General features: G+C 43.5%; 1 protein-coding gene across 1 annotated transcript in view; it reads left to right on the forward strand.

Annotated features, from left to right (window-relative positions):
- The window catches only part of LOC137374549 (uncharacterized), an 89,097-nt gene that overhangs the window by 17,680 nt on the left and 47,520 nt on the right, over positions 1-23,897 (forward strand). The window contains exons 3-7 of the mRNA XM_068040821.1: positions 162-199; positions 6,877-7,017; positions 10,970-11,032; positions 12,847-12,967; positions 18,775-18,867. Of these exons, the coding sequence (XP_067896922.1) occupies positions 162-199; positions 6,877-7,017; positions 10,970-11,032; positions 12,847-12,967; positions 18,775-18,867 (456 nt within the window). The remainder of the gene's footprint in view (positions 1-161; positions 200-6,876; positions 7,018-10,969; positions 11,033-12,846; positions 12,968-18,774; positions 18,868-23,897) is intronic.

The following is a 23,897-nucleotide window of genomic DNA, read 5'->3' on the forward strand; positions in this document are numbered from 1 at the left end:
TTATAGCGCAAATCTGTAGTGTCTGCATTGCATCTTATTCATGGGGTGCCTCACCTAAGAGTGCTTGTTTTATGTTAGGTATCTTAAAAATTTTCAGTCTTTTGTTAATGATTCTCTGTATCAGTTTTATAATTTTTTATGTCATTGTGGTTATTTTTCAGATCTTTGGACAGCTGATTTTAATTCCACTGATCATGAGGTACAGTATTTGCACATGTTGTAATCCTTCAGTTTGGATGACATCATATGTCAATTGTACGGACTGTGTGGCCACGCAGGTCATTATGACAATGGGCCAAAATTAATTGTACCCAGCAAACAAATGGTACTTGCCATTCACTAGACTTACCCCTGCCCATTTAATTTCCTATTTAATTGATATTTTCACTGTCAAGTTGCTGTAAGTGAGAGAGCCAAGTAGTGCTGTGTACTCTACAGGGCATTTAGGACCTGTGTGAACAGCGTAAGCAACTGTGTCTCCTCAGCAAATTGGAGTGGAGAATTGTTAAATGAACAATGCAGAGACTGAACAGGAAGTGTCAAATCAGGAACAGAAAGTGAAATAGACAGAGGGAAAGCAAGATTAGGGGAGACAGTGGCGTAGTGGTATGTCACTGAACTAGTAATCCAGAGGTCCAGACAAATGCCCCGGGGACAGGGTCAGCTGATGGAATTTCAGTTTAATTAATAAATTCAATTCATTTATAAAAATCTGGAATTGAAAGCTAGTGCCTGTAATAGTGCCATGAAACCATCATTGATTGCTGTAAAAACCCATCTGGTTCACTAAATGCCTTGGAGGGAAGGAAATCTGCTGTCCTTACCTGGTCTGGCCTGCATGTGACTTCAGGCCCACAGCAATGTGGCTGACTCTTAACTGCCCTCTGAAATGGCCTAGCAAGCCACTCAGGTATCCAGGGCAATTGGGGAAGGGGCAACAAATGCTGGCCTTGCCAGTGACGCCCACGTCCCATGAAAGAATAAAAAAAAGATTGAGAGAGAGAAAGAAAAGCATAGGAAGTAAAAGCCTCTCTTCTGAAAGATTTTTTTTTTAGAATCTTCCATAATAATTAAAAGCTGAAGGAGTGTGACTCCACGTTTGTAAAAGTTACTTTTCAATACCAGAGAATTTGTTTGCAGTAATTAAGACTTCTTATGCCATTCAAAAGAGTACTTAAACTGAACTGGATAAGCCCTAACTTTCTGTGCGAGTTTAATTTGGTTCTACCCTGCAAGTGCGGGAACTTCATGCCTTTCAATGTATTTGAATAGTGAGTCAGACAGTGAGATGTTGTTTTGGGAAGCAAATGGTGGAGTGACACATCACAGATAACAACTTTTTCATTTTTGCACTTAACTAGGCATCTACCCTTAACTGAAGTTCCTGAGAAAACAAATTAGCAGATCTTCAACTCCATGTTTAATAAGATGGAATGACAACTTCTGCTATATTATTGACCAGATGCAATGCTGATTAACTTGAATAACTGAGCTTTATTTGTCTCATCGTTATTTGGACAGTAAAATCAGGCCCATAACCTTTGATCAGAACTACCAGTTCTGATGAGAGGTCATTGACCTGAAACGTTAACTCTATTTCTCACTGCACAGATGCTGCCAGACCGGTTGAATATTTCCAGCACTTTCTGTTTTTATTTCAGATTTCCAGGCATGGGAGACAATAAAATGTCCCATCAACTACATCAAAAAGGGACTTCAGTGGAATGTCTCTAAACATTTTATTCATAAAACTTTTCATACATGATAAGGAAAACTCATAACACTGAAACTGCATCAACATTGCTGAAACATAGCACAGTTTAAAAGAAAGCATAATGATGCTATAGGATCTCTCTGATATGAACTGTTTATTCTGCAACAGGAATGAGATATTTCAATTTACCTGATTAGTTAATGGGGCTCAATCAACTTGCTTACTGTAACTTTTCATTCTGTTGTCTGCTTTATGTATTATGGATAACTATTTTTATGTGGCTTGGCCATGTGAGCCGCATGGAAGATGGCGGGATCCCCAAAGACACATTGTACAGCGAGCTCGCCACTGGTATCAGACCCACCGGCTGTCCATGTCTCCGCTATAAAGACGTCTGCAAACGCGACATGAAATCGTGTGACATTGATCACAAGTCGTGGGAGTCAGTTGCCAGCATTCGCCAGAGCTGGCGGGCAGCCATAAAGACAGGGCTAAATTGTGGCGAGTCGAAGAGACTTAGTAGTTGGCAGGAAAAAAGACAGAGGCGCAAGGGGAGAGCCAACTGTGCAACAGCCCCAACAAACAAATTTCTCTGCAGCACCTGTGGAAGAGCCTGTCACTCCAGAATTGGCCTTTATAGCCACTCCAGGCGCTGCTTCACAAACCACTGACCACCTCCAGGCGCATATCCATTGTCTCTCGAGATAAGGAGGCCCAAAAGAAGAATTTTTATGTAAAGTATAAATGTTAATGTTAAATCACTGCCAGGGTGAACCGATCTTTGATTTATCACAATCCTCAGTTATTTCTTCTTACTGGTCTATAATTACAGACTTTTTATGCCTACAGGTAATTATGACCTAAATTAGGAATTTGTTTTTGTTCTTGGAGTGCATTCTATACAAACATCTGATTCAACAGATCAATAACTTAAAAGTTTTGTTTACATTTTATAATGATTCTTTAAATATTCTGACCATAAGTGAGTATACTGGAAGAAGTGTATATGTAGCCATTAATGCAGATTTACCACCTCCCACCCCCCCCCCCCCCCCCCCACCCACCCCTGCCCCATGGTCATTCAAATCTATTTTGCAGTGGATTCTACTTATTTTACTCGCTGGGCCAGAAGTTTCATCAGGCTACTATTAAAATATGGAACTCCTCTGTAAATCTTTTCACTGATAATGATGATACCAGAACTGAGAGTTTATATCTGTCATGCAGGCCCCCACCTGCCACGAATGAGACACATTGCTTTTGTCGTATGAACATTAATTTTGAACCGTTGCTGGAGTGAGGAAATGATTTGATGTCAGATCAGCCGTGGCTGGAAAAAATATTTACATAAAACAGACAGTGCTTGTGCAGACAAAGGATCGTTCCCTGACACATTCAACCCACAATGGATGTTAATCACCGGACAGTGAGGGGGTGGGCAAGTGAATTCCAGGGCCTGCTGGGGTGATGCAATCCACAGGAGTCAGGCTTGGTTGGACACGCTGGTCACATGACTAACTGGCTGTTCCAGGGTTTTTTGAACTAGCCACGGAGAGTTTGAAGTCAGAAAGACTGTTTGCTCCTGGACTGAGAAGATCTCTCCTGTCTGCTCCCATTTCTTTCTCACAAGCCTCTGAATCCACTGAAGATACATGAACCCCAAGAGAGAAAAGTCTCCTACAATGAACAAGGTTTAAGAAGAATACTGGGCCCCAAGGAAAAGCAAGATCTACCTACAATCAGGGGCTCTACAGTGAGCTCGAAGACCGTAACAAAAACTCTTCAGATGCTGCCTCAAACTTTTCCACTTTATTTTTTCTTCTCTTTTCTGTCTCTATTTGCATGTGTGTATCGCATATGCATGCTAGTGTGGGTGCGTCGTGTATCCATAGGCGTTAACGGAATTCGAGTTTAAGTTTAATAAATTTCAACTTTTCTTCTTTAAACCTGTTTGTGCTGGTTTCTTTGCCTTATAATTGGAAAGTGGTGAACAAGGAGGAGCTAAAATCATGGTGTGTTTAAAATTAAACCCTGTTACATTAAGACCAGGTGAAGGCTTAGAGGGAACCTTAGACCTCTTTCTCAGCTAGTTGTAACAATATCTATCAGGAAAGATTGAACAGACTGGGACTTTTTTTTCTGTAAAAAAGAGAAGGCTGAGGGGTGACCTAATAAAGTCTTTAAAATTTTGGAGGGGGTTTGATAGGGTAACTGTAGAGATGATGTTTCCCCTTCTGGGGGAGTCTAAAACTAGAGGCCATAAACATAAGATAGTCACTAATAAATCTAATAAGGAATTCAGGAGAAACTTATTTACCCAGAGAATGGTTAGAATGTGGAATAGCATAGATGCATTTAAGGTGAAGTTGGATAAGAACATAAAGGCAAAAGTAATAGAGGGTTGTACTGATAGTGTCTGGTGGGAGGAAGCTTGTGTGGAGTATATATGTAATTCTATGTAAACCTGAGCAGAATGATTATTCTGCTGAGATGCCAACTCCCCATATCCCACCCTCTGCCGAAACATTCCTGCAGCCTATTGAGCATTCTGCCCTTCAAAACAAATTGTAAAGGAGGTGATTTCTAATGGGGATGAAATCAAATAGCTCTCTGTTAGAAGTTGCTCATTCAGTTTTTTCCAATTTCTCTCTAAAATTGTGACTGAAACATAGGAGACTCGAGGACCAGAAAAACAATGCAGACCATTTAGCTGGTCACAAAATGTAATCTCTTTCAATCATCTCCTAAATATGTATCCACTTGTCCTCAAACATTTTTCATGCTATCTGCATTTGTTCATACTAAATGGCTTTTGTGATTCATCAGCTGCCTTGGATTACTTGGTTTGCTTTTCCCTATTGTTTGAATTCCCCCCCACCCTCAAGTATAGTGTCTTCAAATTTAGGGATCTTGACCAGTTATTCTCGGTGACCATCCAATAGGAACATAGGAAATAGGAGCAGGAGTAGGCCATTCGGCCTCTCGAGCCTGTTCCGCCATTCAGCTGGATTCTGCCTGACCTTCTACCTCAACGCCATTTTCACGCACTATCCCCATATCCCTTGATATCTTTAATATCTAGAAGCCTATTGATCTCTGTCTTGAATATCCTCAGTGACTGAGCCTCCACAGCCCTCTGGGGTAGAGAATTCCAAATATTTACCACCCTTTGAGTGAAGAAATTCTTCCTTTTCTCAGTCCTAAATGGCCTACCTCTTATTCTGAGACTGTGTCCCTTGGTTCTAGATCCCCCCCCCCAGCCAGGGGAAACATCCTTCCTGCATCCACCCTGTCAAGCTCTGTAAGAATTTTGTATGCTTCAATGAGATCACCTCTCATTCGTCTAAACTCTAGAGAACATAGGCCCAGTCTCCTCAATCTCTTCTCAATATTTGTGTCTAGTAACTCTAATTCAAATTTCTTTTCCTATTTCTATTCAGGTCACCTGTATGATCTGTATGGTTATCCTAGATCTCCACCCAGTATGTTCATTGGTTCCTTCTATTCTGTTTGTCCTGAAAAGCAATAGCTATTTAGCTGCATAAAATGTTCAGTTATTATGAGATCATCATCGTCTAAGCATATTCTCCCCTAAATGTGCTATGAAAATCATAATGGGGAGATTAACTTTATTTAGCCCACCTCCACAGCAACCCATTCAAAGTGAAGCTGAGGTGATTCAAGTATGGCAGTGATCAGCAGCAGACGGTGTAATGTGGCTAGCACAAGTGAGATAACAGCCCAGATTTTGTAGTTGTAATGGCTGCTCAACTGTCAGCGGTCATCGTGAAACTAACAGCGACGTCTGGCATCCATTCATGCACAGAATAACATGGAAATCCAGAAGCTGCTGTCAGTGATTCTATTCTTTGCAACATGGTGCGCTGTTAAAGTCCCCACACATGGAAATCTTAGAAATCACTTGATTTAACATGAACCTCTAGTTTTTATGCTATTAGCTTTGTTGTAATAACTGTTGAAAAAGTTACACCTTGTTGAATGAGGAGTAACTGGGTTCTTAACGGTGTACTAAGTTATAATTACTGCTGAAAGACCTCTCTAGCCCTGAAAACTAATTTTATCTTTGTGGAATGTCAAATTTCCCCATTGTGATAATTCTATAGATTTTTCTAATTTTTTTTTAAGTTTATGATAGGTCAGCTTCTACCTTAATCCCATGTGCATATCTCAACCTTCATTTCACTCTCTGTAGAATGATTAAAAAGTGAAGGATAATCAGTGCTTTTTACTTCCTGGTTTCTTGTCTGTGAGAATTCTTCAATGGGATTGGCTGTTTTACCTGCTTGATGACATCACTGTTGCTGGGTGCTAGATATCCCTATAGCAGGCGCCAGAATAAAATTAATGTTGGGAAAGGTGAAATCCGTGCCACAGAGATTGCTAGATCTTTGCGGGCAGCTTTCCTCAAGGTCAATGACGAGCACCATCGCTTTGCTGCTGATCACAAAATCCAGACCAATAAGCAATCTTACCTATGCTAGCCTGGTAAGTACTGCATGCACTTCCTTTCCTGCCACCTTCACCCATGCTTACAACTAGAAGTGCAAGGACCTTATAGCATACTATGACATTAAGATTGAGACTGAATGTCTGTTCAGCTGCCTTGAATGTGGTGTCCGTGGGATCTGTATTGGAATCCCCTTCCCCCACTGTTTTTAATAGTGCATTCACACTCACTTTGGTGTGAAGTAGTTTGGATTTCACATTGATGCTGTAGTCATAATGTAGAAACAGCCTGATTCCAGCACCTTAGCTTGACCTGACATAAAGAAGTTGAGTGAAACTCCCTGGAGTTGGCAATCCATTTAGGCCCTGGTGCTCAATTTAGACTTTGCACCAACATTAAACTTGTGGAGGGTGAAAACAACCTAATTTACATTTGCAACATAGATTCAGAAACATGATGCAAATTGGCCATATTTTTAGATAATACAAAACTAGGAGGAACAACTAAATCTGAGGAAGAAAGTTGAAAATGATAATGTACTGGACAGAATGAGTAGTCGTGTCTTGACAGCCCCTGCTCAACATCTTGGTTGGTAATGGCCCTTGTTGGATAGCAGAGAAAAAGAGAGAAAATTAATAATAATAATTGAACAGCGTTGTCCTCAATTTAAGAATAAATGTGCTCCTGTTTCTAGGATTACCAACCTTACCTTGCTGCGACATCTAGTTATTCCAGAAGACCCAATATTCATACCTGTTGTCGTCCCTGAGAGCAGCATTGAACCACCAAGAGATAGGACCATTGACAGCATTCTGAATGAAGTCCTACAGCTGAGGTGGGCAATAAGTGTTGGATAAGGTTTTATCAGAGATTTTTTCAATAGATGCTTTTGTTTCCAGAAGTTAGGAATATATGTACAAACCTAAAACCAGTGGAGGTATCATTAACGTTGATCGCTTGCTTTGATTCTGAAGCATTGCCAGACCAGTCAATTCTAATGACGTGAATTGCAAATTGCTTATTAAGTGAATAATCCTGGTAGGAAACTTATCAGGAAGGTACTAGCATGAGCATTGTACAATCTGCTGCATGCTTTAAAATGAAATTTCTTCTAAATGTAACTTGTTTAATAGTAAGTTAATTAGATAAAATAAAGAAGTTATATAATCATACAATATACTGCTAAGAAGGTAACCCTTTAATGCTTGGTTCATAAACCTGGTAAAAATTAAAAAGTTTGATTTTCAAAGTTAAGAATATCCAAGCCTCTCCTTTTAGTTCTTTTTGCAAATTGCTTAATTTTAGCCCCCACTGGATGAAGTAAAAGTTATTACTAAAATAATCCACTCCATATCAAAAACTCACAAGCTTTCTTCTTGCAGAAATTAATGTTGGGTACCACAGCTAGTTGGTAAAAGGTTCTTGATTCAAATTCTGGTAGGGTGCATTCAGCATCTTGGGATATAAGAAGACAGCAGGAGATTGCTTGCCACACTGTTACAGTATCCGTCTCGGGCAGTCTTTTGCTGTTCAACAGGGATTACAACTGTGTCCGAAACAGATTGAATATATGTCTAAGGCAACATCTCTGTTCCTTCCCATTTATGCAAATAGAACCCATTCATTGTGTACCCATGTTTTATATTCCCAAGTAGACTACCTTAACATTTATTCTTTTTTGCAGTCATTGGCTTATTTTGTTTATCTTCCTTTAAATGCTGTTGATTTCCCCTTTGCAAGTCATGTAAGTGCAACTTTCAGCATCTGTAATATGTCTAGTGTAAACAGCAGGGAGCAGAGAACAGATTCCTTCTTCATGCAGATGTAACCTTTTTTATTTCTCTTTCTGCTCATCGCTTTCTGCCCTGCATTGCCAAACAGCTCTCAAACAACGTAGCTAATTTTGTCTTAATTTCATGAACATTAATCTTTTCTGAAAGACTTGTGGATAAAACACTCAAATCTTTATGAAATTCCAACCAAACTATATCCATTTGATTGCTGTCATCCATCAATTTGTTCAGAGAGTTTCTGTAGATCTCTGAAGCTAACATTTTGTTGCCTTTATACATGTCCAACCAATGCAACACAGCAATTAGCCGATCCGACAGTATGTTGAACTACATAGCCAGAACAGTAGAGTATGATTCAGAGGAAATTGTACTAAAACTGTACAGCACTCTAGTCAGACCCACATCCATCTTATCAAGAATCGGAAGTAAATACTTGCGTTGCCAGTGACTCCAAATTCTGAGACCAATTTTCTTTTTTTAAATATCCAAGTTCGCGAATGACACAAAACTAAGTGGGAATATGTATTGTGAGGAAGATGCAAAGCGGCTTTAGGGAAATTTGGACAGACAGTGAGTGGGCAAGAACATGGCAGATGGAATATAATGTGGAAAAATGTGAGGTTATCCACTTTGGTAGGAGTAATAGATGTCCAGAGTATTTCTTATGGTAAGAGATTAGAAAGTGTAGATGTACAAAGGGATCTGGGTGTAGTTATCAAAAAGTCACTGAAAGCTAAATGCAGGTGCAGCAAGCAATTAAGAAGGCTAATGGTATGTTCACCTTTACTGCAGGAGGATTTGAGTACAGGAGTAGTGAAGTCTTGCTTCAGTTGTATAGAAGCTTAGTTAGACCGCATCTGGAGTACTGTGTGCAGTTTTGGTCCCCTTGCCTTAGGAAGGATATTATTGCCATAAAGGGAGTGCAATGAAGGTTCACCAGACTTGTTCCAGGGATGGCGGGACAGTCCAATAAAGAGAGATTGGAGAAACTAGGCCTGTATTCTCTAGAGTTTCAAAGAATGAGAGGTGATCTCATTGAAACCTACAAAATACTTAAAGGAATAGACAGGGTATATGCAGCTAAGATGTTTCCCCTGGTTGGGGAGTCTAGAACCAGGGGACACCATTTCAAAATAAGGGGAAAGCCACTTAGGACTGAGATGAGGAGAAATTTCTTTACTCAGAGGGTTGTGAATCTTTGGAATTCTCTACCCCAGAGGGCTGTGGAAGCTCAAACATTGAGTATGTCTAAAGAATTAAGAGATTGACAGATTTCTAAATACCAATTACCAATGACATAAGGGGATATGAGGATAGTGTGGGAAAAAGGCATTGAAGTGGGTGATCAGCCATGATCGTATTGAATGGCAGAGCAGGCTTGATGGGCTAAATGGCCTACTCCTGCTCCGATGTTCCTAATATATAACATGCCTTTAATACTACAATCTTTTCTCGTCCCTGAGATATAAAAACACCATTCAAGCACTGGAGGCAGTGCAGAGAAGACCCACAAGGCTGATCCCTAGCCTTCAATATCATGGTAAATACTTGGGACTTGAGCTTTGCAGCTTGGAAATTAGGTATTTATGAGGTGACCTTGTAGAGATATATAACCTGGTTAAAGGCATGGAAAAACATAGTTAAGGAAATGGAAGAAGTAAATTTGGAATATTAAGAACAGAACTTAAGAAATAGGAGCAGGAGTAGATCATACAGCCCTTCAAGCCTGCTGTGCCATTAACCTGATCATGGCTGATTTTCTCTCTGAGCTCCACTTTCCTGCCCGTTCCCCAAATTCCTTGATTCCCTGAGAGACCAAAAATCTGTCTCTATCTCAGCCTTAAATATACACAATGATGGAGCGTCCACAACCCTCCGGGGTAGAGAATTCTAAAGATTCACAGCCCTTAGAATGAAGATATTTCTGCTCATCTCAGTGCTAAATGATTGACCCCTTATCTTGAGAATGTGCTTCCATGTTCTAGATTCTCCAGCCAGGGGAAATAACCTCTGAGTGTCTACCCTATCTAGCCCCTTCAGAATCTTGTATGTTTCAATGAGATCACCTCTCATTCCTCTAAACGTCAGAGAGTATAGGCCCAATTTATTCAGCCCTCTCATCATAGGACAATGCTCTCATCCCAGGAACCAATCTAGTGAACCTTCACTGTATCGCCTCCAATGCAAGTAGATCCTTCCTTAGAAATGGAGACCAAAACTGTACACAGTATTCCAGGTGGTCTCACCAAATGCCTGTACAATTGTAGCAAGATTTCCTTATTCAAGGACTCCAATCCCCTTGCAATAAAGGCCAACATGCTATTTGCCTTCCTAATTACTTGCTGTAGCTGCATGCTAACCTTCTGTGTTCTTTGTACGAGTGCACCCAAGTCTCTCTGAACATCGACATTTACAAATTTCATGCCTTTTTAAAAAAAATTCTGCTTTTCTATTACTACTACCAAAGTTGAATAACCTCACTCACATATTACTTAAAATGAAGTTGCAAGAATAGACCAAGGACACACTGGTTCAAGCGACTAAAAGGTAAATTTAGAAATTAAGAAATTCTTTAATGTATTGTTCAATATATGGAATAAACTGCCAGGTAGAGTAGTAGATGTGAAAATCCTGAAGCATTTAAGCAACAGTTGAATGCTGCAGTGGAGAAAATGGAAGATTTTTTTGGATGGACAAGTTTAGATGGGTTGATTGCCTTCCTCATCGATAATTAATTTGTGACCTTTTATACTCCTTTATGGACCCTGCATTCATTAAGGGAACACTGATAACACCTTTTGAGAAGAAAATGGCCGGTGGTATGACAGTATGGAAAAACTACAAAGAGAAATCTTTTTTTATGGATATTTATGGTGTTCAATCTTCCACTTAAGAAATGACACATTGACATGTTTAACTTTTGGGCTGCGTTTTCATCTTGGTATAAATGGTTCTAATTTCTAAGAGTGACATAATTTTATATATAATTTGCAGTGTTACTGAAGAGAGGCCTGGGTTTAACTTCAAAAGCATCTCTGATTTCCTGGAAGGATACAAGTATGTATGTAAATGTAAAATGTCAGTTAATTATTTCTTTAATACTCCTTTCTCTGCCCCTGCCAAGACTTTTTTGAAATGTCGAGCAGTTCAATGGTTCTGAAAAGATCAGTGATAGCTTAGAATGCTCTCCACGCGCCATTTTGACTTCCTCGCGCCCCTCCCCCGATCCAAATTTCTACTCTTATGTAATTAAAAGCTGTTGAAAGTGTTGAAAGAAAAGAATATTCTGTGTTTGCCATAAAATATTATTTATGATCAATAATGGAAGCTATAGATGCTAACCCATCATAGAGCAGTCTAAACGTAATGCCTTACTTCAGAAAGGATTTGACAACCACACTGATAAGAGTAGTGTGTCCAGTACCTTGGGAACAAATTCTGAGGAATAAAAATATACTTTGGTTTCTATTTGCAGATGTAGATATCGCAAATTAATGACAATATAGTTGACGAAGGTACCAAATGAAAGCAAATGTAATAATTGTGACTTTCTGACATTAAATGCTGTGAGGCTCCATTGGTTAAAAGGTTACCATGTTTGCCGCCACCCAAGCACCTGTCATCCTATGATGGCCATCTCATTTTTCAGCAGTGTTTTTTTTGATATAATAAGGAGCAATGATTGCTGAGAAAAACCATGACGTTGAGGGAGTCCAGGGTACCTTTGGCCACTGAGGCAATGGTTTTTGTCTCTTTATTTGTGAAACTATTCATGCAGTGAATGGAATAGTTTCATGAATAAATAGTTGTGCAGTTTGAATGCTCAGACCTAAATTTTTGGTTGGAATAAGTACCAACAGGGGATAAATGAGACTTTTCATTTGCCGTTTACATTGCAGAGTGATCCATGCAGGTGCTGGTGGAATTTAGTTATATATAAATAACAATGAAGTTATTATGAAATGCTGTCAGCTATTGACAAAAGTGGTTTAAGACTGCCAGCTACTATATTCAAATATCCTGAGCAGAAGCTGCATAAGTTTCTGATGTTGATTGAAATTTGTTATATTAGGCAATAATGGAAAAGATTTACAAGTCTGGAACGAGGTTATGGTTCAGAAATATAATTTCTTTGCTCCCACAGGCTCGTAGATTTCCGGAACAATTCTTAGAAAAGGGAGTTGATTCAGGGTCAGTTTGAAAAGAAATTCCATTGATATCTGCTGAGAAGCAGGATTGAGCGTTAAGCAATATTTAATCTTTAGTTTTCCTTTCTGGGGAAAGTATAGGATTAACAAATGGTGTGGGAGAACATTGCATGAAATAGGCTCAATGGGCTGTGCAACCTTTTCATGCTCTGTATTTTATTATAATCTGAAAATGAGACTTGCATGTTATGGCTAATCTGGATATTTGGATGTATCATTTCTAGTTCAGCAAAATGAATAAACCACAAACAACACTCTGGTACATTTTCACCTTCACGTGGACAGTAAACTAGCAGAATAGATAGCCTAGCTTTCATTCCATTGCCATCTATGCAGGGAAGATGAAAATATATTCCCCCTCTCCCAGTTCTACACTTTTGTTTAGATTCCTAAAAACCTTGTCCTGTCATGCTGAAATGCATTTTTTAAATAAAATAGATCTCTGTTTTACACCCCACCCAAATTTACTCTCCATTAACAACAGGTTAAAATCTACATCTGGATGTTTTTTCTAGGTAAACATATCGGTGGAAGAAGTGGACAAAGAGTCCCTAATGTTTAATATATTCTTCTTGGTTAATCAATTGGTCTAATCATTACCAATATATTAAAAGAAATCAAAGCAAGAATCGTTCTAACCCGTCTAATTTTATACTTGTACAGGTCAGGGAAGATCACTCCAACCCAGGTTGCTAAGAATGTGATCAATGCTCTAGAAGATGCTGATCAAGCAGTTGCACCATTGCGTGCTATTGTGCAATATGAGGGTGATCTGGTAATGAAGGTTGGTAATCATTTTGATTTCTCAAAAATGATAGTAATCCTTCTTGGACTGTGACACCTATAAGGTTCAATAGGGAGATTTTGATGGCTAAAATGTGTGATGAAATTTTGTTCAATCCAGTGGGGTGACAAGGCAGTATATTGGCTTAACATTATACTTAGTGGGCTGGATTTTGTTGAGGAGGTGGGACTCCTGGCACTGGGCTGAAAAGGCAGGCGGATCCCCACCTCAACCTTTTCGTGCCCCGCAACTTCCCAGCTCCCTGGAGCGATCCTCCGTTGTTTTGCTGCCTAAGTCTCCCGCGCCAGGATCCCCGTCCCTTTAAAGACAGGGATCCTGCCTCCAAGATCGGCAGGCCAATCACAAGGCCAGCAGCTCAGCAGTATCGGCTGCACCACCGCCAGCGGTGGCCACTGTCGGTACTGCAGAGGTCTTGGACCCAGGCCCAGCACTAGAACCTTAGACCTCGGGTGAGGCGGGGTCACCTGGGGCCAGTCAGGAAGGCCCCAGTGAGGGGGAGTGGGAGGGTTGACGTAACGTCCGGGGGACAGTGGGGCCATGGCGTTGTAGGTTTTGCTGGCTAGGGTCCTTCATGGGCCACAAATTGCCCAGGAAAAGAGCCACCACACCACCCCCCCCCCCCCCTCTCCCCATCAGAAGCCTGCAGGGATGGTATCTCATTTTACAAGGCACCCTCCCCACATGGTGGATGCACCTCCCGCCGCTGGTTAGATCCCAGCAGTGGTGGGAAGAGGCCACTTAAGGGCCTCAATTGGCTTCTGGGCGTGAAGGCCATAGTTGGTCTATCCCACCCCTGGCAAAATTGATTGGCGGTGGGGTGACGATGGGCCCTCTGCCCTCCGGCTCCCATCGTGATTCTCTTGGGCACCCTCGCCTACAACCCTGCCTCAGGCTTTGTGGGGGGGGGATGGCCCATAGAATCCACTCCAATGATTGTATCACAGATCGCACAACCAATGTTGTTGAAGCAAAATCCTGAAAATATGTTGCAAAATGATTTTCTTTTCATGTTTTCTTAAGCATGCCTTTGTAGGCGGCTCAGTCGCCACAAATAAAGGATCAAAATGAATCTCTGTCCCTGTGTGTCTGTGATATTCTTACACAGTGGGCTGGATTTTACCAAGCCCTCGACGTCAGGCTCCATGGCGGTTGGGGCCGCGGAGCCCAAACCTCCCGGCAGCGGCAAGACGCTGTGGCGGATCCCGGCCACTGGGCGACGGGACCTGGACTTCCATATTTAAATTAGTTACATGCATAAATTTAAATAGACTTGCCTTCAATCTTCCAGGCCCGCTGCGATCTTCGGCGTGGTGGCCTGCAGTCCCGCGCCCTCAATTCCCTGTCCGGGGAAAGCTGGCATGACACTGGTGGGGAGAGGGGAGGGAGCTAAGATTTTCAGTGCGGGGGAGGGGACAGGGTCAAATAAACATGATGGGTGTAGGGATGGTGAGAAGGGGTGAACTTTAAATTTTGTGCAGTCTTGGGGGGGAATAGTCAGATTTGAAAGGTAAGTGTTTTGGTGGGGGTGAAGGGCAAATAGTTAATGTAATTATAATTGAGGGATGGGAAAGGGTTGTTAGAAATTTATTTAATACATTTTGGAGAGTGTATCTTTAAATATTCAAATGTGCCGGCAGGGCTGGCTGCCCTTTAAAAATGGTGCCTGCGCACAGGCAGCTGATGCCATTGTTGGGGACAGACAGCCTACCCCCTCTACATGATGCAGTGGGGGCGGTGAGGGCCGGCCCGGCTATTTAAATGAGCCGCCGCGCGTGAGATCGTAAAATCCAGCCCTATCACTGCACATCTGGATTTCTCTTTATTCTCATGTTTTTTCTCTGTGTTCAAAACTTCTCTCCCCATATCTCTATAGTTTTCACCCCTTTTACGTGGTTCCAGCTGGGAAAGTTTTCATAGGTGCTGAGAAGCTTGCAATTCCTCATTTTAAGTTTTTCTCATGGCCCCAAACATTGGTTGATGGAAAGATAATTGATTGACACTGGTGAAATGACACAGCCAAGCCTGATCATGTCTACACAACTGCTCTTTCCAGCATGATAGTTATCTGGATTAGGAATCATATTTGATTTTACTTTGCCTAACACAGGGGTGCTGATTGTAGCAGATCCACTAATATAACACAGATTAGGGATTCAACCTGGTACTTCCATTATGTTTTGCTTTAAGCAACTAGGCCATTGGAGAAGCTGTACATTAATTAATCAGCCCTCCTCCCCTCCACATACACCCACTTTCCTGCTGCTTTATTCTTTTACTATACACTTTATTAAATATCTTGGTTTTATTTTCCTAGTGTTTTTAGAAGAGGAAGGGCAAAAGAGAGGGGTGAGTGGGGGTAATTCTGTGATCTGGTGCCCCAAACAGGGAACGTAGTTCAGGAAATTACAGGTGCAAATCTTTTGTTTTTCCACTCATTAAAATGAACGGTTGGATAATCATGGGCTGCATGCCCAATGTTTACGATTGTGTGCTTGCTGCAGATGTCATTCCCCACTGAGTTACGGAATTGTCATTGTTTACAGATTAACATTTTGTATTTTGGAAGTGGTGGGAAAAGCAAAGATCTGCACTTTAGATCTGAATTTGATTTTGTGGACTGCAAAACTAAAGTGTACACGTTGTATACTTGGCAGAACAAGCTGGGTGGGGGAGTGGGGAATGAACATGTACAATGTTCATTTAACGTGACCTTCACAAACAGTTACTTTGGAACCCTATGATTAGTGATAGGTCAGGCAGGCAGAAGAGTTCCATCTGTTTACTGACTATGAAAGGAACAAGATTAGTAACAAATTTGATAGCAATTCTAATTTATCAGCATGTTGCCAGGAATTTGCTTAATACTATGGACCTTTCTTCCAACATGATATTTGTAAACCAGCCAAAAGCCATTGTGAAGTGATGTCCCATTCAAGATCCAGGAGAGTGCTAACTCTTCTCACGTACTGTAAAGAAAATCCAAACTTCTCTGCAAGGATAAATACTTTGTTCTAGTTCACATTCCTGAGAATGAATACCTGCAGTACTTTCAAGTGGCAGTATTGAAAGCAATAATTGCCTGAGATGTTAATTAAAAGCCGATTCAAAATGTACTGCAGGTCAATTTCCTCTCCTCTGCTGAAGTACTACATATTCAGCAAATGGATGTTAGTATAAATATCAGAAGCCAATTGAGCAGTCAAAGTGAAGAAACTTATAAACCAACCACATGCAGTTAAATAAAAACAAGAAATGCTGGAACCACTCAGCACGTCTGGCAGCATCTGTGGAAAGAGAAGCAGAGTTAATGTTTCGGGTCAGTGACCCTTCATCGGAACTGACAAATATTAGAAAAGTCACAGGTTATAAGCAAGTGAGGTGGGGGTGGGGCAAGAGATAACAAAGGAGGTGTAGATTGGACCAGGCCACATAGCTGACCAAAAGGTCACGGAGCAAAGGCGAACAATATGTTAATGGTGTGTTGAAAGACAAAGCATTAGTACACATTAGATGTTAATACACTGAATATTGAACAGCAGCAAGTGCAAACCTGAAAAAAACAGTGGGTAAGTAAACTGAACAAACTAAGATGAAATGAAATAAATGCAAAAAAAAGATTGTAAAAAATGTAAAAAAGAATGTTAAAAAAAGGAAGAAAAAAATAACTAAAAATGAAAGTAAAATGGGGGGCTGTCATGCTCTGAAATTATTGAACTCAATGTTCAGTCCGGCAGGCTGTAGTGTGCCTAATCGATAGATGAGATGCTGTTCCTCGAGCTTGCGTTGATGTTCACTGGAACATTGCAGCAATCCCAGGACAGAGATGTGAGCATGAGAGCAGGGGGGAGTGTTGAAATGGCAAGCAACCGGAAGCTCAGGGTCCTGCTTGCGGACTGAGCGGAGATGTTCCGCAAAGCGGTCACCCAATCTGCGCTTGGTCTCCCCAATGTAGAGGAGTCCACACTGTGAACAGCGAATACAGTATACTACATTGAAAGAAGTACAAGTAAATCGCTCTTCACCTGAAAGGAGTGTTTGGGGCCTGGGATAGTGAGGAGAGAGGAGGTAAATGGGCAGGTATTACACCTCCTGCGATTGCAGGGGAAGGTGCCATGGGACGGGGATGAGGTGGTGGGGGTAATGGAGGAATGGACCAGGGTGTCGCGGAGGGAACGATCCCTTTGGAATGCTGACAGGGGAAGGGAGGGGAAGATGCGACTGGTAGTGGCATCACGCTGGAGGTGGCGGAAATGGCGGAGGATGATCCTTTGGATATGGAGGCTGGTGGGGTGAAAAGTGAGGACAAGGGGAACCCTGTCACGGTTCTGGGAGGGAGGGGAAGGGGTGAGGGTAGAGGTGCGGGGATTGGGCCGGACACGTTGAGGGCCCTGTCAACCACAGTGGGGGAAATCCTCGGTTGAGGAAAAAGGAGGTCATATCAGAAGCACCGTTATGGAAGGTAGCATCATCAGAGCAGATGCGTCGGAGATGGAGAAACTGGGAGAATGGAATGGAGTCCTTGCAGGAGGTAGGGTGTGAAGAAGTGTAGTCGAGGTAGCTGTGGGAGTTGGTGGGCTTATAATGGATATTAGTAGACAGCCTATCCCCAGAGATGGAGACAGAGAAGTCGAGGAAGGGAAGGGAAGTGTCAGAGATGGACCATGTAAAGGTGAGAGAAGGGTGGAAATTGGAAGCAACGTTGATAAAGTTTTCCAGTTCGGGGCGGGAGCAGGAAACGGCACCAATACAGTCATCAATGTACTGGAAAAAGAGTTGGGGGAGGGGGCCTGAGTAGGACTGGAACAAAGAATGCTCGACATATCCCACAAAAAGACAGGCATAACTAGGACCCATGTGGGTACCCATAGCAACACCTTTTACTTGAAGGAAGTGTGTGGAGTTGAAGGAGAAGTTGTTCAATGTGAGAACAAGTTCAGCCAGGCGGAGGAGGGTGGTGGTGGATTGGGACTGGTTGGGTTTCTGTTCCAGGAAGAAGCGGAGAGCCCTCAAACCATCCTGGTGGGTGATGGAGGTGTAGAGCGATTGGACGTCCATTGTGAAGAGGAGGCGGTTGGGACCAGGAAACTGGAAATTGTCAAAATGACGTAGGGCGTCAGAAGAGTCATGGATGTAGGTGGGAAGAGACTGGACCAGCGGAGAAAAGATAGAGTCTAGATAGGAAGAAATAAGTTCAGTGGGGCAGGAGCAGGCTGATACAATGGGTCCGCCAGGACAGTCCCGTATGTGGATTTTGGGAAGGAGTTAACTGCATGTTGGAATCTTCGGCTGTGGGAGGAAACCAGAGCACCCGGTGAAAACCCACGCGGTCACAGGGAGAGCTTTCAAACTCCGCACAGGCAGTACCCAGAATTGAACCCGGGTCGCTGGAGCTGTGAGGCTGTAGTGCTAACCACTGCGCCACTGTGCCGCCCTGTACACTTCCTGTAATCTGCTGGCTCTGTACTTATCCAACTTTGTGCAGCATTCTTCTCTATCTGTGTCCCGTCCCATTGAATTTCCACTCTGTCCTTCATGTCTTCCATGTTACTGTTTATCTGTGTGCCTCAGTGAGTATATTTTTGCTGTAGAAAATTGTAAAGACATATATAGACGATAAAGTTATTAATGTCTACACTGATGTTTTTCAGCAATCTTTTGTACTGATACATGATGGAAATGCCTGGCAGCTGCAGAAAAAATCTTCAAAACAGAATTAGATAAAATTATGTGTCAGCACTATTATTCTGTTCCTTTTCAACACTGTGACATTCTCTTCTTATGTATAGATGGCAGAAGCCTCCACTGCTCGATATCAAGCCAATGCACCTCTTTCCCCACTGGATGGAATTCCTGTCTGTGTGAAGGAAGAAATAAAAGTTGTAAGTATACTGTTTTTGAATAGAATCATAGAATAGTTACAACACAGAAGGAGACCATTTGGCCCTTCATGTCTTTGCTGGTTCTCTGCAAAAGCAACTCATCCAGTCCCACTTCTCCATCCTTTAACTGTAGTCCTGCACATTTGTTCTCAGCTAATTTTCCAATTCCCTTTTGAAAGCCATGATTGAATCTGCCTCCACCACACTCTCAGGCAGTGCATTCCAGATCCTAACCACTCGCCGCATAAAAATGTTTCATCTCATGTTGCCTTTGGTTCTTTTGCCATTCACCTTAAATCGGTGTCCTCTAGTTTTCAACCCTTCAACCAATGGGAACAGTTTCTCTGTATCTAGTCTGTCCAGACCCCTCACGATTTTGAACACCTCTATCAAATTTCCTCTCAACCTTCTCTTCTCTAAGGAGAACAGCTCCAGCTTCTCCAATCGAATGTAACTGAATTCCCTCATCCCTGTAACCAGTTTGGTAAATCTTTTCTGCTCCCTCTCTAATGCCTTCACATCCTTCCTAAAGTGTGGTGTCCAGATTTCGACAAAATTTGGGAATAAAGTGCTGATTGTGATAAATACCAATAACTGACCCACATGCTTAAGTTGTGACGAACGAGAAGGACTTGCATTTATACAGCGCCTTTCACGACGATAGAATGCCTTAAAGTGCTTTACAACCAATTAAGTACTTTTGAAGTGAAGTCACTGTTGTAAGATAAGAAATGTGGTTCTCCCACACACAGCAGTGTGATAATGGCCAGATAAACAGGTTACCATATTTTGATTGAGGGATCAATATTGGCCAGGACATTGGGGAGAACTTCCCGGCTGTACCTCTTCCACCTCCCCTTTGCTCCTCCTCCCCTTACTCCTCCTCTTCCTCCCCCCCGCTCTTCCTCCCCCCCGCTCTTCCTCCCCCCACCCCCGCTCTTCCTCCCCCCACCCCCGCTCTTCCTCCCCCCACCCCCGCTCTTCCTCCCCCCACCCCCGCTCTTCCTCCCCCCACCCCCGCTCTTCCTCCACCCCCTGCTCTTGGTCCTCCACCCTCCTCCTCCCCCACCACCCTCCTCCTCCCCCACCACCCTCCTCCTCCCCCACCACCCTCCTCCTCCTCCACCCCCCTCCTCCTCCACCCTCCTCTGCCTCCTTCTCCACCCTCCTCGGCCTCCTTCTCCACCCTCCTCGGCCTCCTTGTCCTCCTTCTCCACCCTCCTCCACCCTCCTCCTCCTCCACCCTCCTCCTCCTCCACCCTCCTCCTCCTCCTCCACCCTCCTCCTTCCTCCTTCTCCACCCTCCTCCTTCCTCCTTCTCCACCCTCCTCCTTCCTCCTTCTCCACCCTCCTCCTTCCTCCTTCTCCACCCTCCTCCTTCCTCCTTCTCCACCCTCCTCCTTCCTCCTTCTCCACCCTCCTCCTTCCTCCTTCTCCACCCTCCTCCTTCCTCCTTCTCCACCCTCCTCCTTCCTCCTTCTCCACCCTCCTCCTTCCTCCTTCTCCACCCTCCTCCTTCCTCCTTCTCCACCCTCCTCCTTCCTCCTTCTCCACCCTCCTCCTTCCTCCTTCTCCACCCTCCTCCTTCCTCCTTCTCCACCCTCCTCCTTCCTCCTTCTCCACCCTCCTCCTTCCTCCTTCTCCACCCTCCTCCTTCCTCCTTCTCCACCCTCCTCCTTCCTCCTTCTCCACCCTCCTCCTTCCTCCTTCTCCACCCTCCTCCTTCCTCCTTCTCCACCCTCCTCCTTCCTCCTTCTCCACCCTCCTCCTTCCTCCTTCTCCACCCTCCTCCTTCCTCCTTCTCCACCCTCCTCCTTCCTCCTTCTCCACCCTCCTCCTTCCTCCTTCTCCACCCTCCTCCTTCCTCCTTCTCCACCCTCCTCCTTCCTCCTTCTCCACCCTCCTCCTCCTTCCTCCTTCTCCACCCTCCTCCTCCTCCTCCTTCTCCACCCTCCTCCTCCTCCACCCTTCTCCTCCTCCTCCTCCTCCACCCTTCTCCTCCTCCTCCTCCTCCACCCTTCTCCTCCTCCTCCTCCTCCTCCTTCTCTCTCTTTTTTTCTCTCTGGGGTAAGTATTTGAAAAGGAGGAATATAAATGGATCTTGGGAATGAGGTCACAGGACAGAGCGTCAACACCAGCACAGGCACTGGGTGCTGAATGGCCTCCTTCTGTGCTTTAATTTCTGTCATTCTATGAAAACTCTGCTTTATTATGTCTGATCCCAGGGAGCGGTTTTGAAATGTTATTGCTTAGCTTAAACTAGACATGTCCCAAACACTGAGCCCACTGCCCTCTGTTTGGTTCTCATCAGTCTCTGCCAGCTGATTTTGACGTCTCAAGTCTAAGTACATATTAACTCTGTCTTGGGGCTTCCAGTTCAGAATTGTCACCTTCATAGACAATTTTGAGACAATTTTTTACTTAAAATTGTTCTATAAGTCAAAAAATATCAAAAAATTAAGTATTTGTATTCTTAGTCAATCCATTGATTGATTCTTTTTTTATTGTTTAGAAAACTTTAAATTGTGCTAATTTTTTTTTTAGTGAAGGCCTGAGTTACTTATTTTGGCAATGTGTTGTTCTTCTGCCAATTTTTAAAAGTTCAGGATTTGTTTTTATTATTTGTTCCTGGGATGTGGGAGATGCTGTTAATACCGCATTAATTGCCCATCTCTAATTGCTGTAAAATGATGGTGACAGGCCTTCTCCTTAAGCGTCAATGGTCATTGTGCTGATGCTGCTTCCATGGTACTCCACCATTACCATCAAGCAGAGTGACCAAACCTGGATCAATGAAGAGTGCAGGAGGGCATGCCAGGAACAGTGCCAGGCATACCTAAAAATGAGGTGTCAGCCTGGTTAATCTTCAACGCAGGACTCCTTGCGTGCCAAACAGCAGAAGCAGCATGTGATAGACAGGGCTAAATGAACCCACAACCAACGGATCAGATCTAAGCTCTGCAGTCCTGTCACATCCAGTCATGAATGGTGGTGGACAACCAAACAACTAACAGGAGGAGGTGGCTCCGCAAAACATCCCCATCCTCACTTGCTTGTAACCTTTGACATTTCTAATATTTGCTAGTTCCGAAGAAGGGTCACTGACCTGAAACGTTAACTCTGCTTCTCTTTCCACAGATGCTGCCAGACCTGCTGAGTGATTCCAGCATTTCTTGTTTTTATCCCCATCCTCTATGATGGGGGTGGCCAACACATCAGTGCAAAAGACAAGGCTGAAGCATTTGCATCCATCTTCAGCCAGAAGTGCTGAGTGGATAATTCATCTCGGCCTCCTCCTGAGGTCCATAGCATTACAGATGCCAGACTTCACCCAATCCAATTCACTCCATGTGATATCAAGAAACGGCTGAAAGCACTGGATACTGCAAAGGCTTATGGGCCCTGATAACATTCCGGCAATAGTACTGAAGACTTGTGCTCCAGAACTAGCCACACCCTAGCAAAGCTGTTCCAGTACAGTTCCAACACTGACATCTACCCGGCAATGTGGAAAATTGCCCAGGTATGTCCTGTGCACAAAAAGCAGGACAAATCCAACCCAGCCAATTACCGCCCCATCAGTCTACTAATCATCAGCAAAGTGATGGAAGGGGTTGTCAACAGTGCTATCAATCAGCACTTGCTCAGCAATAATCTGCTCAGTGATGCTCAGTTTGGGTTCCGCAAGGACTACTCAGCTCCTGACCTCCTGACCGCCTTGGTCCAAACATGGACTAAAGAGCTGAACTCCAGAGGTGAGGTGAGAGTGACTGCCCTTCACATCAAGGCAGCATTTGACCGAGTAGGGTTTAAGGAGCCCTAGCAAAACTTTAGTCAATGGGAATCGGGGGGAAAACTGCTGGTTGGAGTCATATCTAGCACAAAGGAAGATGGTTGTGGTTGTTGATGGTCAATCATCTCAGTCCCAGGACATCTCTGCAGGAGTTCCTCAGGATAGTGTCCTAGGCCCAACCATCTTCAGCTGCTTCATCAATGACCTTACCTCCATCATAAGGTCAGAAGTGGGGATGTTCACTGATGATTGCACAGTGTTCAGCACCATTCGTGACTCCTCAGATACTGAAGCAGTCCATTTCCATATACAGCAAGATGTGGACAACATCCAGGCTAGGGTTAATAAGTGGCAAGTAACATTCACACCACACAACTGCCAGGCAATGACCATCTCAAACAAAAGAGAATCTAAACGTCTCCCCTTGATGTTCAGTGGCATTACCATCGCTGAATCCCCCACTATCAACATCCTGGAGGTCACCATTGACCAGAAACTGAACTGGACCAACCACATAAATGCTATGGCTACAACAGCAGGCTACAGGCTAGGAATTCTGCGACGAGTAACTAATTTCCTGTCTCCCCAAAGCCTGCACTCCATCCACAAGGCACAAGTCAGGAGTGTGATGGAATACTCTCCACTTGCCTGGATGGGTGCAGCTCCAACAACATGCAAGAAGCTCGACACCATCCAGGACAAAGCAGCCTGTTTGGTTGGCACCCCATCCACCACCTTCAACATTCACCCACTTTACCACAGACGTACATTGGCAGCAGTGTGTACCATCTACAAGATGCACTGCAGCAACGCACCAAGGCCTCTTTGACAGCACCTTCCAAACCCGCAACCTCTACCACCTAGAAGGACAAGGGCAGTAGATACATAGGAACACCACCACCTGCAAGTTCCCCTCCAAGCCACACACCAACCTGACTTGGAACTATATCACCGTTCCTTCACTGTCCTTGGGTCAAAATCCTGGAACTCCCTAATAGCACTGTTGGTGTACCTACACCCCAAGCTGTGCAGCGGTTCAAGAAGGCAGCTCACCACCACCTTCTCGAGCAATTAGAGATGGGCAATAAATGCTGGCCTAGCCAGTGACGCCCACATTACCTGAACGAATATAAGAAACTTGTAGATTTTCATAGCTCAATCTTCCCAATCCACAAGAAAATTGGCAGCGTTCAGGTGGGCAGGGAGGGAAAAAAAGCAGAACTATAACATCTTCAAT

Source organism: Heterodontus francisci, chromosome 10 (assembly GCF_036365525.1).
Source record: "Heterodontus francisci isolate sHetFra1 chromosome 10, sHetFra1.hap1, whole genome shotgun sequence".
In the NCBI taxonomy this organism is placed as follows: domain Eukaryota; kingdom Metazoa; phylum Chordata; class Chondrichthyes; order Heterodontiformes; family Heterodontidae; genus Heterodontus; species Heterodontus francisci.